The 16,386-nt window shown below is 42.5% G+C and overlaps 1 protein-coding gene across 1 annotated transcript in view; it reads left to right on the top strand.

Moving 5' to 3' along the window:
* tapt1a (transmembrane anterior posterior transformation 1a) overlaps positions 1-12,529 on the top strand; it is a gene marked incomplete at its 5' end in the record, with an annotated part of 42,659 nt that extends 30,130 nt beyond the window's left edge. The window contains one exon of the mRNA XM_083915476.1: positions 9,473-12,529. Within this exon, the coding sequence (XP_083771602.1) occupies positions 9,473-9,780 (308 nt within the window). The 3' untranslated portion in view covers positions 9,781-12,529. The remainder of the gene's footprint in view (positions 1-9,472) is intronic.
* Positions 12,530-16,386: the final 3,857 nt, after the last annotated feature.

The raw sequence follows: 16,386 nt of genomic DNA, 5'->3' as shown, positions 1-16,386 counted from the left end.
CTACCCCCCTATTTATGGCCCTGCGCTTTCCATTGGTACCAAGATGGAGTCTCTACGACGGTCCTATCAAAAGTTATGGCCTATTTAAAATAGGGTTAAGGTTTGAGATTAGGGTTAGGGTTAGGGTTAGAATTAGGGTTAGGGTTAATGATTAGGGTTAGGGTTAGGCTTTAGGGGTTAAGGTTGGTTTAGAGACTTGAAACTTGGGCTACCCCCCCTATTTCGTGGTCTCTGAGCGCACTCGTGCTAGTTTCGTTGCGATCGGACGTCAGGAACCCTTTGTTATTAAACAATTGTGTGCCTTTTTTTTTTTCCTTAGGTGCTCATTTGTTGAGACTTTGCCTACCCCCCTATTTATGGCCCTGCACTTTCCATTGGTACCAAGATGGAGTCTCTACGACGTTCCTATCAAAAGTTATGGCCTATTTAAAATAGGGTTAAGGTTTGAGATTAGGGTTAGGGTTAGAATTAGGGTTAGGGTTAATGATTAGGGTTAGAGTTTAGGGGTTAAGGTTGATTTAGAGACTTGAAACTTGGGCTACCCCCCCTATTTCGTGGTCTCTGAGCACACTCGTGCTAGTTTCGTTGCGATCGGACGTCGGGAACCCTTTGATCTTAAACAATTGTGTGCCTATTTTTTTTTCCTTAGGTGCTCATTTATTGAGACTTTGCCTACCCCCCTATTTATGGCCCTGCACTTTCCATTGGTACCAAGATGGAGTCTCTACGACGTTCCTATCAAAAGTTATGGCCTATTTAAAATAGGGTTAAGGTTTGAGATTAGGGTTAGGGTTAGAATTAGGGTTAGGGTTAATGATTAGGGTTAGGGTTAGGGTTTAGGGTTAGGGTTTAGGGGTTAAGGTTGGTTTAGAGACTTGAAACTTGGAATACCCCCCTATTTCGTGGTCTCTGAGCGCACTCGTGCTAGTTTCGTTGCGATCGGACGTCAGGAACCCTTTGTTATTAAATAATTGTGTGCCTTTTTTTTTCCTTAGGTGCTCATTTGTTGAGACTTTGCCTACCCCCCTATTTATGGCCCTGCACTTTCCATTGGTACCAAGATGGAGTCTCTACGACGTTCCTATCAAAAGTTATGGCCTATTTAAAATAGGGTTAAGGTTTGAGATTAGGGTTAGGGTTAGGGTTAGAATTAGGGTTAGGGTTAATGATTAGGGTTAGGGTTGAGGGGTTAAGGTTGGTTTAGAGACTTGAAACTTGGGCTACCCCCCCTATTTCGTGGTCTCTGAGCACACTCGTGCTAGTTTCGTTGCGATCGGACGTCGGGAACCCTTTGATCTTCAACAATTGTGTGCCTATTTTTTTTTCCTTAGGAGCTCATTTATTGAGACTTTGCCTACCCCCCTATTTATGGCCCTGCGCTTTCCATTGGTACCAAGATGGAGTCTCTACGACGGTCCTATCAAAAGTTATGGCCTATTTAAAATAGGGTTAAGGTTTGAGATTAGGGTTAGGGTTAGAATTAGGGTTAGGGTTAATGATTAGGGTTAGGGTTAGGGTTTAGGGGTTAAGGTTGGTTTAGAGACTTGAAACTTGGGCTACCCCCCCTATTTCGTGGTCTCTGAGCGCACTCGTGCTAGTTTCGTTGCGATCGGACGTCAGGAACCCTTTGTTATTAAACAATTGTGTGCCTTTTTTTTTTTCCTTAGGTGCTCATTTGTTGAGACTTTGCCTACCCCCCTATTTATGGCCCTGCACTTTCCATTGGTACCAAGATGGAGTCTCTACGACGTTCCTATCAAAAGTTATGGCCTATTTAAAATAGGGTTAAGGTTTGAGATTAGGGTTAGGGTTAGAATTAGGGTTAGGGTTAATGATTAGGGTTAGAGTTTAGGGGTTAAGGTTGGTTTAGAGACTTGAAACTTGGGCTACCCCCCCTATTTCGTGGTCTCTGAGCACACTCGTGCTAGTTTCGTTGCGATCGGACGTCGGGAACCCTTTGATCTTAAACAATTGTGTGCCTATTTTTTTTTCCTTAGGTGCTCATTTATTGAGACTTTGCCTACCCCCCTATTTATGGCCCTGCACTTTCCATTGGTACCAAGATGGAGTCTCTACGACGTTCCTATCAAAAGTTATGGCCTATTTAAAATAGGGTTAAGGTTTGAGATTAGGGTTAGGGTTAGGGTTAGAATTAGGGTTAGGGTTAATGATTAGGGTTAGGGTTAGGGTTTAGGGGTTAAGGTTGGTTTAGAGACTTGAAACTTGGGCTACCCCCCCTATTTCGTGGTCTCTGAGCGCACTCGTGCTAGTTTCGTTGCGATCGGACGTCAGGAACCCTTTGTTATTAAACAATTGTGTGCCTTTTTTTTTTTCCTTAGGTGCTCATTTGTTGAGACTTTGCCTACCCCCCTATTTATGGCCCTGCACTTTCCATTGGTACCAAGATGGAGTCTCTACGACGTTCCTATCAAAAGTTATGGCCTATTTAAAATAGGGTTAAGGTTTGAGATTAGGGTTAGGGTTAGAATTAGGGTTAGGGTTAATGATTAGGGTTAGAGTTTAGGGGTTAAGGTTGGTTTAGAGACTTGAAACTTGGGCTACCCCCCCTATTTCGTGGTCTCTGAGCACACTCGTGCTAGTTTCGTTGCGATCGGACGTCGGGAACCCTTTGATCTTAAACAATTGTGTGCCTATTTTTTTTTCCTTAGGTGCTCATTTATTGAGACTTTGCCTACCCCCCTATTTATGGCCCTGCACTTTCCATTGGTACCAAGATGGAGTCTCTACGACGTTCCTATCAAAAGTTATGGCCTATTTAAAATAGGGTTAAGGTTTGAGATTAGGGTTAGGGTTAGGGTTAGAATTAGGGTTAGGGTTAATGATTAGGGTTAGGGTTAGGGTTTAGGGGTTAAGGTTGGTTTAGAGACTTGAAACTTGGGCTACCCCCCCTATTTCGTGGTCTCTGAGCGCACTCGTGCTAGTTTCGTTGCGATCGGACGTCAGGAACCCTTTGTTATTAAACAATTGTGTGCCTTTTTTTTTTTCCTTAGGTGCTCATTTGTTGAGACTTTGCCTACCCCCCTATTTATGGCCCTGCACTTTCCATTGGTACCAAGATGGAGTCTCTACGACGTTCCTATCAAAAGTTATGGCCTATTTAAAATAGGGTTAAGGTTTGAGATTAGGGTTAGGGTTAGAATTAGGGTTAGGGTTAATGATTAGGGTTAGAGTTTAGGGGTTAAGGTTGGTTTAGAGACTTGAAACTTGGGCTACCCCCCCTATTTCGTGGTCTCTGAGCACACTCGTGCTAGTTTCGTTGCGATCGGACGTCGGGAACCCTTTGATCTTAAACAATTGTGTGCCTATTTTTTTTTCCTTAGGTGCTCATTTATTGAGACTTTGCCTACCCCCCTATTTATGGCCCTGCACTTTCCATTGGTACCAAGATGGAGTCTCTACGACGTTCCTATCAAAAGTTATGGCCTATTTAAAATAGGGTTAAGGTTTGAGATTAGGGTTAGGGTTAGGGTTAGAATTAGGGTTAGGGTTAATGATTAGGGTTAGGGTTAGGGTTTAGGGTTAGGGTTTAGGGGTTAAGGTTGGTTTAGAGACTTGAAACTTGGGCTACCCCCCTATTTCGTGGTCTCTGAGCGCACTCGTGCTAGTTTCGTTGCGATCGGACGTCAGGAACCCTTTGTTATTAAATAATTGTGTGCCTTTTTTTTTCCTTAGGTGCTCATTTGTTGAGACTTTGCCTACCCCCCTATTTATGGCCCTGCACTTTCCATTGGTACCAAGATGGAGTCTCTACGACGTTCCTATCAAAAGTTATGGCCTATTTAAAATAGGGTTAAGGTTTGAGGTTAGGGTTAGAATTAGGGTTAGGGTTAATGATTAGGGTTAGGGTTTAGGGTTAGGGTTTAGGGGTTAAGGTTGGTTTAGAGACTTGAAACTTGGGCTACCCCCCCTATTTCGTGGTCTCTGAGCACACTCGTGCTAGTTTCGTTGCGATCGGACGTCGGGAACCCTTTGATCTTAAACAATTGTGTGCCTATTTTTTTTTTCCTTAGGTGCTCATTTATTGAGACTTTGCCTACCCCCCTATTTATGGCCCTGCACTTTCCATTGGTACCAAGATGGAGTCTCTACGACATTCCTATCAAAAGTTATGGCCTATTTAAAATAGGGTTAAGGTTTGAGATTAGGGTTAGGGTTAGGGTTAATGATTAGGGTTAGGGTTAGAATTAGGGTTAGGGTTAATGATTAGGGTTAGGGTTTAGGGGTTAAGGTTGGTTTAGAGACTTGAAACTTGGGCTACCCCCCCCCTATTTCGTGGTCTCTGAGCACACTGGAGTCTCTACGACACTGGAGTCTCTACGACGTTCCTATCAAAAGTTATGGCCTATTTAAAATAGGGTTAAGGTTTGAGATTAGGGTTAGGGTTAGGGTTAGAATTAGGGTTAGGGTTAGGGTTTAGGGGTTAAGGTTGGTTTAGAGACTTGAAACTTGGGCTACCCCCCCTATTTCGTGGTCTCTGAGCGCACTCGTGCTAGTTTCGTTGCGATCGGACGTCAGGAACCCTTTGTTATTAAACAATTGTGTGCCTTTTTTTTTTTCCTTAGGTGCTCATTTGTTGAGACTTTGCCTACCCCCCTATTTATGGCCCTGCACTTTCCATTGGTACCAAGATGGAGTCTCTACGACGTTCCTATCAAAAGTTATGGCCTATTTAAAATAGGGTTAAGGTTTGAGATTAGGGTTAGGGTTAGGGTTAGAATTAGGGTTAGGGTTAATGATTAGGGTTAGGGTTTAGGGGTTAAGGTTGGTTTAGAGACTTGAAACTTGGGCTACCCCCCCCTATTTCGTGGTCTCTGAGCACACTCGTGCTAGTTTCGTTGCGATCGGACGTCGGGAACCCTTTGATCTTCAACAATTGTGTGCCTATTTTTTTTCCTTAGGTGCTCATTTATTGAGACTTTGCCTACCCCCCTATTTATGGCCCTGCACTTTCCATTGGTACCAAGATGGAGTCTCTACGACGTTCCTATCAAAAGTTATGGCCTATTTAAAATAGGGTTAAGGTTTGAGATTAGGGTTAGGGTTAGGCTTAGAATTAGGGTTAGGGTTTAGGGGTTAAGGTTGGTTTAGAGACTTGAAACTTGGGCTACCCCCCCCCCCCCCCCCCCCTATTTTGTGGTCTCTGAGCACACTCGTGCTAGTTTCGTTGCGATCGGACGTCGGGAACCCTTTGATCTTAAACAATTGTGTGCCTATTTTTTTTTTTCCTTAGGTGCTCATTTATTGAGACTTTGCCTACCCCCCTATTTATGGCCCTGCACTTTCCATTGGTAACAAGATGGAGTCTCTACAACGTTCCTTTCAAAAGTTATGGCCTATTTAAAATAGGGTTAAGGTTTGAGATTAGGGTTAGGGTTAGGGTTAGAATTAGGGTTAGGGTTAGGGTTTAGGGGTTAAGGTTGGTTTAGAGACTTGAAACTTGGGCTACCCCCCCTATTTCGTGGTCTCTGAGCGCACTCGTGCTAGTTTCGTTGCGATCGGACGTCAGGAACCCTTTGTTATTAAACAATTGTGTGCCTTTTTTTTTTTCCTTAGGTGCTCATTTGTTGAGACTTTGCCTACCCCCCTATTTATGGCCCTGCACTTTCCATTGGTACCAAGATGGAGTCTCTACGACGTTCCTATCAAAAGTTATGGCCTATTTAAAATAGGGTTAAGGTTTGAGATTAGGGTTAGGGTTAGGGTTAGAATTAGGGTTAGGGTTAATGATTAGGGTTAGGGTTTAGGGGTTAAGGTTGGTTTAGAGACTTGAAACTTGGGCTACCCCCCCTATTTCGTGGTCTCTGAGCACACTCGTGCTAGTTTCGTTGCGATCGGACGTCGGGAACCCTTTGATCTTCAACAATTGTGTGCCTATTTTTTTTCCTTAGGTGCTCATTTATTGAGACTTTGCCTACCCCCCTATTTATGGCCCTGCACTTTCCATTGGTACCAAGATGGAGTCTCTACGACGTTCCTATCAAAAGTTATGGCCTATTTAAAATAGGGTTAAGGTTTGAGATTAGGGTTAGGGTTAGGCTTAGAATTAGGGTTAGGGTTTAGGGGTTAAGGTTGGTTTAGAGACTTGAAACTTGGGCTACCCCCCCCCCCCTATTTTGTGGTCTCTGAGCACACTCGTGCTAGTTTCGTTGCGATCGGACGTCGGGAACCCTTTGATCTTAAACAATTGTGTGCCTATTTTTTTTTTTCCTTAGGTGCTCATTTATTGAGACTTTGCCTACCCCCCTATTTATGGCCCTGCACTTTCCATTGGTAACAAGATGGAGTCTCTACAACGTTCCTTTCAAAAGTTATGGCCTATTTAAAATAGGGTTAAGGTTTGAGATTAGGGTTAGGGTTAGGGTTAGAATTAGGGTTAGGGGTTAGGTTTTGTTTAGAGAGTTGAAACTTGGGCTACCCCCCCCCTATTTCGTGGGTAAAACATAAATAGGGTAAACATATTTACTAATCGATATCACCATGAAACTTCATCTGCTGGCTGCTTATATTAAGGCAATACTTTTTTATAGTACAGGTTTTCTAAAATAGTATGTTTAAATATATAAATGAGGCATCATCTAATGCATATTCGCTGACTTTAAGGTAAATCTACACTGCAAATAGACACAGTGTAATAAAGTAACTAACCCAAGGTGTTTTTAGGTTGTTTGCCTCTAGTCTGAAACAAGATGTGTTAAGGAAGCAAAATAGCACACAATTTCAAAATTGACCAGTGCATGATACAATGATGTTTTAGTGTCTCCCTTTAATACATTTTGCAGGGCTTTCTTCTAAACCATCACAGGATATTTTATAGACCAAAAGATTAATCAAGAAAATAATGCCCTCATCCTATATGACAAACAGCCATTACAACATTCAAATATTTACATATGAAGCTTCTCATTAACATGCATATAAATATCCTGAAAAACTGTGAAACGGCCCCGTACCACACACACACATACGTACGATCAGACACACAGATTTGGAGGTGGCAGTATCCTCCTGTCATCCGTGGCCAAATCCCCGCAGATCTTTTCTCCGTTGTGCCACAGGAGCCAGCTGCTCTGATCCAGGAGCTTTAAAATGACAAAGATCCCGATGGTGCATCGTGTCATATCAAACATCAAAGCTCCTACCAGCGCTTGTGTTTCCCAGAAAGCAGCTGCTACAAGGCTTAAGGCGGCACACTCCAACATATAGACTGTAATAATAACTACTTTGAGGTTGTGGGAAATTAGCGTGAGTCTCCTTCTGCTTCCCGCACATTTGCCTGCTGGGATTTGAACCAGCTACCTCACAGCACATGCTCACTTAACATTACGCTGCGTCGGTCCGTGCCTTCAGCTTTACCTGCTGCTCCAGTGGAATCACTGCACAATTACGTCCACGTGCGTGTCTTTGTCTTTACAATGATCAGGATTCACATAACATCAGATATTCCATCTGTCTATACTGTGTGCTTTTGTCCAGAGGGCAGAAACGGCTAATGAGCGGTTTCACATCAGCCATTTCAAGCCCCAAATGGTCGTTAACTTTCATTAAAAGAAGGGAAAAAGTAACATTTATTCTAAATCTTTAGTATTGTGCACCCTCAAGGACGTACAACAGTTTATTTACACATGTAAATGATCAAACTCAGGCGGAAAGGAGTGTAATTAAAAGAAAAACAACTTTCAAAATAACAAATGTAATTCGAAAAAACAAACAAAAAAAGACTTTCTGCTGACATACCTGCAATAATTGATTTATTTTGGTCACGTGGGAATAAACAGTTGATTATTTTGATTTCCCATGGAGTATAGCCACAGCGGAAGACAAACGCAGCAGGTTTATGGACGCTTCACAACATCCCAACAAAATATCGTGCTTTCCAAATTGTTTTCACTGTTTTTATGGCGTGTTTTGTGATGTTGTTAACATGATCAAGTAAAAGAAAATGTTACCACTTACTGACATGGCGTCCTTTTTAAGCTGGAATGAAAACTGACCTTTTCTATGTGGACGTTAGATGCTTAGAAGGCTGCTTTCCTAAACAAATAACTTCATTAAAGACTGTGTGACATCACATAATGTAATATTGTCAACCAAGTCTTGGAGTGACTTTTGAGAAAATGAAGAATAAATCTAAAATAAAATGGCCGTGTGGCACCATTTATAAATCACCCTAACCATTAATGAATTAATGACTGAATGCATTAACATATAGTCTGTGAAGTCTTTTGACAAAGTCACATCAAAGGAGCAAAATATTGTGTTGCCTGTTCCTGCCATTAGCAAACAAACAACGAAAGAAAGAAAGTAAAGAGGAGAGTGAGAGCTGTGTGCACTTTATTGACTATCAACAGGCAGGACTTATTATAATTTCATAACCACTGAATTATTTATGGCCCAAAGGTAATATAATAGCAAAACCTGACATTTTCTAATATTGAGTTGGCCTACAATGTGTGTTTTGAAGGCCTCGATCATGTTTGAAATTCGTGTTAATGCCGTGCTCCAACACTGTGGACAGTGTGTGCTCAGCGGGCTGCAGCCTGACTGCACTGTAAAGCTTCAGTAACATTTAGGAGTCTGCTGCAGCCAGAGAGCCCGCGGCGGGGCTGGCTGTCTCTGCGGACGGCCTTGTTAATATCCAACGCTGCTTCACTCGATTCTCTCTAATATGATGAATTATTCTGTTTGCTAGATTTTTTTCTAATGGATTTATTCTGTGTGCTCAAAGTTAAGAAGGGTTTGCAGTGTTTTCTCTTAATATAATGCAGTGGAGTCGGGATAACAACAAACACTGCTGTTTCATGTTCCATGCCAGCTTTCTTTCCAGGCTCTTCCCCCGAACGCAAGCTTGACGTTTTCATGACATGTTTTACAGTACACTGTACTACTACTACTATCCTTTTCTGATATTCTATAGTGTGGCTTTTTAAAAAATACTCTACTGTGACTTTTTAACATGCTACAGTATACTATGACGTTTTTCTGACTTTTCCGACATACTTATTCTGACGTTTTATGACTTTTTTGAACATTATGACTTTATTTTACTATTTTTGACATACTATACTGTGAGTTTTTAGTGACTTTTTTGACATAAAATACTTCTTTATGACTTCTTTCAACATACTATACTAGGAATTTTTGTTTTTTACTATTTTTGATTTACTATACTTTGACTTTTTAATGATTTTTTTATACATACTATTCTATGACTTTTTTGGACATGCCATAATATGACTTTTTTCAATATACAATACAATGACTTCTTATGACTTTTTTCCTCATGGTATGGTAAATATATACCTCGTCTATAGAAAATTCATAGTATAGGTTGTTGAAGAAATGTCATAGTAAAAATTAAAAAAAAGAGTCCAATAGCCACACTGGACCAGTGAACAAGCTTCGAAATGTCAAATAAGCTCATGTTTCATTTAAATTTGACCATTCTTTCTAGGTGAATCAAAGATGGAGCAGAACCCTGCTGCGCCCTGCAGCCCACCACCATCCTCCTCCTCTTGCTCTGTGACCACCCAGCCGACTCCCAGGACTGACTTGTTTCCTCCCCCGCCCACCGACCCCTCTCCTGCTGCTCCAGCTAGCCGTCCTCCAACTCCACCACCTGAACCTGAACAACCTGCACCTTCACTCTCAAAAGAAGAGGAGGGCGAGGCACAAGGAGCCTCTGAATTGAAGCACAGGACTCCAAAAAAGGACCTGCTGGAGATCGACCGATTCACAATCTGTGGTAACCGCATCGACTGACCGCTGACGTAGCGATTAACCCCTCAGGAAAGACGGAGAGCAAAGGGCACTTCAGCCCCGCTCTCCTGGCCAACAGCAGCAGAAAGCTGAGTATCTATTGAAGTCAGTAGCAATACAGTGAGTTATTGTGACGACCCTGCTGTTGTTGGAGCCCGAAGTGGAGAAGTTTCACAAAGAAAACTTCAGCAGAGAAAGTTCGACTGGCAGCTCAGTCGTCAGAATGAACTTTCTTGTTAGTGTGCTTGTAAATGTTTGGAGTGAGTGTGCGGGTGTGAGAATGTGTTTGAAACTGCAAATGTGAGAGCACACAAGCACTTCCTGTCTGAGCAGCACTGGGACCAGAAATAAACTTCTCAGTCCGCTCAGCAGCCGGAAACAAACGTCTAAACTTACATTAAAGGTGTTTCCTTTTTCACCTGATTTAAAAAAAGTACAAGGCTTCTTTTTGTAGAATATCGGGTATAATCAGAAATATCAACTACAGAAAATCATCTTTTTATTTCCTTTTACAGCACAGCCTTTATAATCAGGCACTTAAACAGTTCAGATATGGAGTTGGCTAAACAGCAGCCGGTGGTACCAAACCTGAGGCTCGTGACCCTCACAAGGGGTCAGTTCAAGGGCCATGTGCATAAAACTCTGCGCATACACGGTTTTATTTGAGAATCTACAAAAAGACAGAAATATGCATATGTATTCATGTTCGTCAGATAAAGCTGCATGTATGCCTGGTTTAGTCTCATAAATCTCACTCATTGTGGAGCTGGAAGCACGGCCTAACTTCCACATCCACAGTTCTCCATAAATGGATATAGAAACACAACGTTAAAGGGGAATTGAAAGTCCTTTTGACCCGTCAATGACAGATGCAGCAGAGAAAGTGCAGTTTCGGGTCAGTTTCACCAACATTGCTGCTCTCCTTACGCACGGCCGCAGCTATTTGCAGAAACATGAATGAGTCCCACGTATGCTATAAACGATCATCACAGTAAAATCTCAATCCTAATTCTTACTGAACATTGGAAGGATGATCAATGACTCGTGTTGAAACAGACTACAAAATGCTTCAGGATACAACTAAACAACCGTTAATGTGGAGATGAAGCTAAATAGAATGATATAATTCATCACTCGTGTTAATGTAAAATGAAGTAAGTAAATTCATCCTGGATTGACATTTTACAGAACACTATACAGACTGCAAAAATAATCCCACTATCAGTGAAATTAGCCCACAACCTGAAAAAACCCGTCCCTCAACTATTCAGTTTTCTCTTTATCATTTCACCCTTTTTTGAGCGTACGCATCGTTTATACATGTGGCCCCAGAAGTCTGTATCTCAGCGGGGAGTACTCAGCGGGGAGTAGTGAAGCGTTGTTTTAATCATTTGATAGAGTTATGAACAGGACTTTTAATTAGAGCCTTAAGTAAATCTGCTGTTTCTACCAGCCGCTTACGCAGCCAGATGTGTTTCAGACGTTCATTTAAATCTACGAACACAGAGAACTTCATCTCATCTCATCTTCATCCTCTTATCCGGGGTCGGGTCGTGGGGGCAGCAGCTTTAGCAGGGGACCCCAAACTTCCCTTTCCCGGGCCACATTAACCAGCTCTAACTGGGGGATCCTGAGGCGTTCCCAGGCCAGTGTGGAGATCTAATCTCTCAACCTGGTCCTGTAGTCGGTTATTGAATTCTTAAAATAATTATCTCTAATCTTTAGAAAAGGGTTCTCACTTGTCCACAAGGATGAATATCCTTCACCAATAACCAGTCACGTTATTACAAAGGCGGTATTTCATTTTGAATATCTTCAGTCTAAAGAATGTTTGCACTGATGGACCGCGTTGTCTTAAATACGACGGGTCATGTTTCTCATTCGACTCTCAAGTAATGTTCTAATGTTTACGTCGTAGAAAATAGAAGCAATATTTCCACAACAAAATGCCTTTTTTGCATGTGTGTTTTACATTTCGCTGACTGACCGTGTAAAATGATTTGCTATGATTGAAACTCTCATTTTAACTGCAACGACAAACGTACAAATAACAATATGTAATAGACCAGCTTTCATTCGTCAACAATGTATGTAATCGAGTGAAACTATAATATATGATTCTTAACATTATTATATCACTTTTATAATTCATTTGTCAGGTGATAAAGTTCCAGCAGCCAAATATTTAATTTGTGTCAGAACTCGATGATGATTGTTATTTGAACCGTTATTTGTTCAAATCGATGAATAATGGCACGTTATGTAGCACTTGTACTTTGTGCCGTCTTTACAGGGTTACACTTTGTGCAGCAAGCCGAGTAGTTTTAGACAAATACACGACTTGTTCAAGACATAATAACCGGGGCTCTTTGTTTGTTTACTTTCTGTCCTGTCAATAACACAACCTTAACCTATGATACAGAAATATATTTAAAGTTTCACATCGTGACAGGTAGAAACTGTCACGATGTGAAGTGGAGCCTCACATTTTATTTCTACGTCAAGCAGAAGCAAAACATATATAATATAATGTAAACATATCTTCAGTTGTTTGGTTGTTTATAAATATTAATTATTGTAATAAGGAAGAGAGTTCTATTTTTGGAGCTGCAAGTTGTGATATGATATTTTACGTGCATGAAAATCTGACTCTCCTCGGAGCTTCATTTGGCTTTGGGAAATGTCTCGTCTCCACTGAGCCCAGTCTGGTTCTGGTCTGTCTGGCTCAGAGTCCGAGAGTCTCACTGGTCCCAGTCTGCAGTGGAGTTTGACTCTCACTGGTCCCAGTCTGCAGTGGAGTTTGACTCTCACTGGTCCCAGTCTGCAGTGGAGATCCAATCTCACTGGTCCCAGTCTGCAGTGGAGTTCCACTCTCACTGGTCCCAGTCTGCAGTGGAGATCCAATCTCACTGGTCCCAGTCTGCAGTGGAGATCCAATCTCACTGGTCAAAGTCTGCAGTGGAGTTTGACTCTCACTGGTCCCAGTCTGCAGTGGAGATCCACTCTCACTGGTCCCAGTCTGCAGTGGAGTTTGACTCACTGGTCCAAGTCTGCAGTTGAGTTCGACTCTCACTGGTCCCAGTCTGCAGTGGAGTTCGACTCTCGCTGGGCCCAGTCTGCAGTGGAGTTTGACTCTCACTGGTCCCAGTCTGCAGTGGAGTTTGACTCTCACTGGTCCCAGTCTGCAGTGGAGTTTGACTCTCACTGGTCCCAGTCTGCAGTGGAGTTCCACTCTCACTGGTCCCAGTCTGCAGAGGAGTTCGACCATCATTGGTCCCAGTCTGCAGTGGAGTTCCAATCTCACTGGTCCCAGTCTGCAGTGGAGTTTGACTCTCACTGGTCCCAGTCTGCAGTGGAGTTTGACTCTCACTGGTCCCAGTCTGCAGTGGAGTTTGACTCTCACTGGTCCCAGTCTGCAGTGGAGTTCCACTCTCACTGGTCCCAGTCTGCAGTGGAGTTCGACCATCATTGGTCCCAGTTTGCAGTGGAGATCCACTCTCCCTGGTCCCAGTCTGCAGTGGAGTACTCTCACTGGTCCCAGTCTGCAGTGGAGTTCGACTCTTGCTGGGCCCAGTCTGCAGTGGAGTTCCACTCTCACTGGTCCCAGTCTGCAGTGGAGTTCCACTCTCACTGGTCCCGGTCTGCAGTGGAGTTCCACTCTCACTGGTCCCGGTCTGCAGTGGAGTTTGACTCTCACTGGTCCCAGTCTGCAGTGGAGTTTGACTCTCACTGGTCCCAGTCTGCAGTGGAGTTCAACTCACTGGTCCCAGTCTGCAGTGGAGTTCAACTCTCACTGGTCCCAGTCTGCAGTGGAGTTTGACTCTCACTGGTCCCAGTCTGCAGTGGAGTTCAACTCACTGGTCCCAGTCTGCAGTGGAGTTCAACTCTCACTGGTCCCAGTCTGCAGTGGAGTTTGACTCTCACTGGTCCCAGTCTACAGTGGATCTCACCCTGAACCTGACCGAACCTCAACTGGACCCAGTTTTGGTTCAGCCGAGCCAAAGGAGAGGAGGCCAGAGTGTTGTTATGCGAGCTGTGATGGTCCAGTACACTGCCTGCTTTGTTTCATCAGTTTGGTTCCTTATTTAAATCCTACCTCGATACTGTATGAAAACGCCCCTTTTGGATTAATAAAAGTTGGTTTTCTTAATATCAAGTGTGATCATTCGAAGGTCTGTCTGACCTCCTTGTTTCAGTCTCTTCTCTTTATTAACTATTTATTTGGAAACAAGCTCATTTTAACCTTCAGACGTTCTGCTGTTTGATTCAGCTGTGTGATTTGAAATCACGGCGAGACAAACTTACTAAGGATGTGAAAGTTTGACACAGTTTCCGCATGTTTGATTCAACATACATGGTTGTTATTAACAAAAATACTAAATAATAATTATAATAATAAATTGGAAGCAGTAGTTTAATATCCATTGTCCATCAATTTAAAAATCTTTTTTTTAACCTGAAACAGTTAAAAGCTCAGAAAAAGCTTGGGGCCTCATTCAGGAATATATTTTTTCTCAGATTTATTCTTGAAAAATAAGTCTGTTTTAGTTCTACCTGATTGTAATTAGCAGGTAAACTTCCCCTGATCCCCTTAAAAGGGCATGAGACTGCAGGGTTGTGTGCAAACAGCCACACAGAGAAACAGGAAGGAGAGAATCAAGTCAAACATAAGTCTACAGAGAGTGAAGCACTCAACTCCAAACATTTCTAAAGTGGAGGTACTTCTGCAGAAAGTGAATGCCAAAAGAGTTACGTTTGTTTAAACAGCGACAGTAGTGGATATAAAGTGATTTACACAAGCCTCTATAGTCGTTCAGCTCACCTAGTATAGCATGGCCCGGGGTGTAAAGGCTGCGTTCTCACTGCTGCATCAGGGGTTCGAGTCTTTGCTGCATGTTGTCCGGTCTCTCTTCAACTGGACAGTCCAAAAAAGGCTAAAAACAGAAAAAAACAGACTTACTTTGGATAGCATTTATTTATATATAAATGTTAAAATATCATTGATAATAACCCTCTGTTTGGCACAAAGATGTCAGCACTCAAATGTACATAAGAGAGCTCTTGAGTGTGTGTGTAGATTTCCTTCTGAACTAAAAACAAATCCCAAATAAAAAAACATCAGTGAATGTCAGAATCTTGTGAAAACTGGATAAATGGGTTTTAAGAACACATTTCGTCTTAATGGTTTGTGAATGAGACCCGGTGAGTGTGGGTTGTTCTGTCAAACTTAATGAATCTCTGCATTTCCTGCTTTTGGGAGGATATTTAAAAAACGGGATTACACTGATAATAGGAAACTAAGAGGAGCTATGTTTTATAAACACACTAAACACTGCCGGTGGGTAGAGGTTTACACCATCGATGAGCTCACCTGTCCCGAGGTCGAGCGCCTCAGTCTCTGCGGAGGACTTGAGGTCAGGTGGAGTAAATCTGCAGCAGACAGTCTTAGAGGGCTAATCTCCTGAGACGAGCTTCGGCTCCGTCACAGCTAACAGGAAGTTGTCTCAAGACAGAAACACACTGAGTCCAGTACGTCAGGCCGACTTTGAAGATGATGGTAAATTCCGGCGAAGAGCTTAAAGAGATCTCGTTTCGGAAACAGACGTGGCCAAAAAAAAAAGGCAACATGAAATAAATGACAGGGAGGAGGACAGATATCAGCTGCACACAAGACTAATTAAGAAGCAGGGGAAATAAATATAATTACTTTTTAAAGCGATGTGAGGAGGGAGCACTGGCTGAATCTGTATTTTTACATGTGTTTGTAGTTCCTTCTGGTTAAATGGACTAAGGAAGTTCTGCTAACTTTATAATCCAGCCTGTGATTTACAGTTTAAGTGTGTTGTATGAATTAGGTACCAATTAAATGTTTACAGGTTCCAACAGATACAGAGGAAGGAAACAGGACTGCAGGGAGAAATAATCGGCCATTTTAGAGGAAAGGAAAATAAGAAATTATGCTCTATTCATTATTAATTTCAATAACTTTGGAGAACAGTACTGAGAAACAAAAGCATATTATAGCTGTACATAATTACTTGATGGGTTCTGCTGAGTATCAGGTTTGTTCACACCATTTTTCCAAAAACCTCTCGTAGTCCCAAAGCATTTGAGCGTTACATGAGGGGACTCTTAAATAGCACTAAAGGTCCCCGGCTAAGAGTTTCCTCTAAAACCTCTTCACAAAGCTGCTGAGACCAACTTTTACCAAAGAACTGGGAGAACACAGAGCACCTGTGGGCTGGAGACAGTGGACAGTTAGCTGAGGGACGTGTCTGTGAAATAAAGATATAAAGCAAAAGGAAAGAAAGTTGTTATGGATGTTGAAACTGTGATTGTCAGTGAATTATTGATAGTTCTAAGAACCCATCATAATCATCCATCATCTTCAACTGCTTGTGCCTAACCGTGTCGTGGGGGGCTGGAGCCGATCCCAGCTGACATCGGGCGTGAGGCGGGGTCCACCCTGGACAGGACGCCAGTCTATCGCAGGGCACATTGAGACAAACAGAGACAGACAACCATTCACACTCACATCCAAACCTACGGGCAATTTAGAGTCATCAATTAACACCTGCATGTTTTTGGACTGTGGGAGGAAGCGGGAGA

This window comes from Echiichthys vipera (assembly GCF_963691815.1).
Source record: "Echiichthys vipera genome assembly, chromosome: 6".
Lineage (NCBI taxonomy): Eukaryota > Metazoa > Chordata > Actinopteri > Perciformes > Trachinidae > Echiichthys > Echiichthys vipera.
Note: the sequence above shows the minus strand (reverse complement) of the source record. Positions and strands in the feature narration are given on the sequence as shown.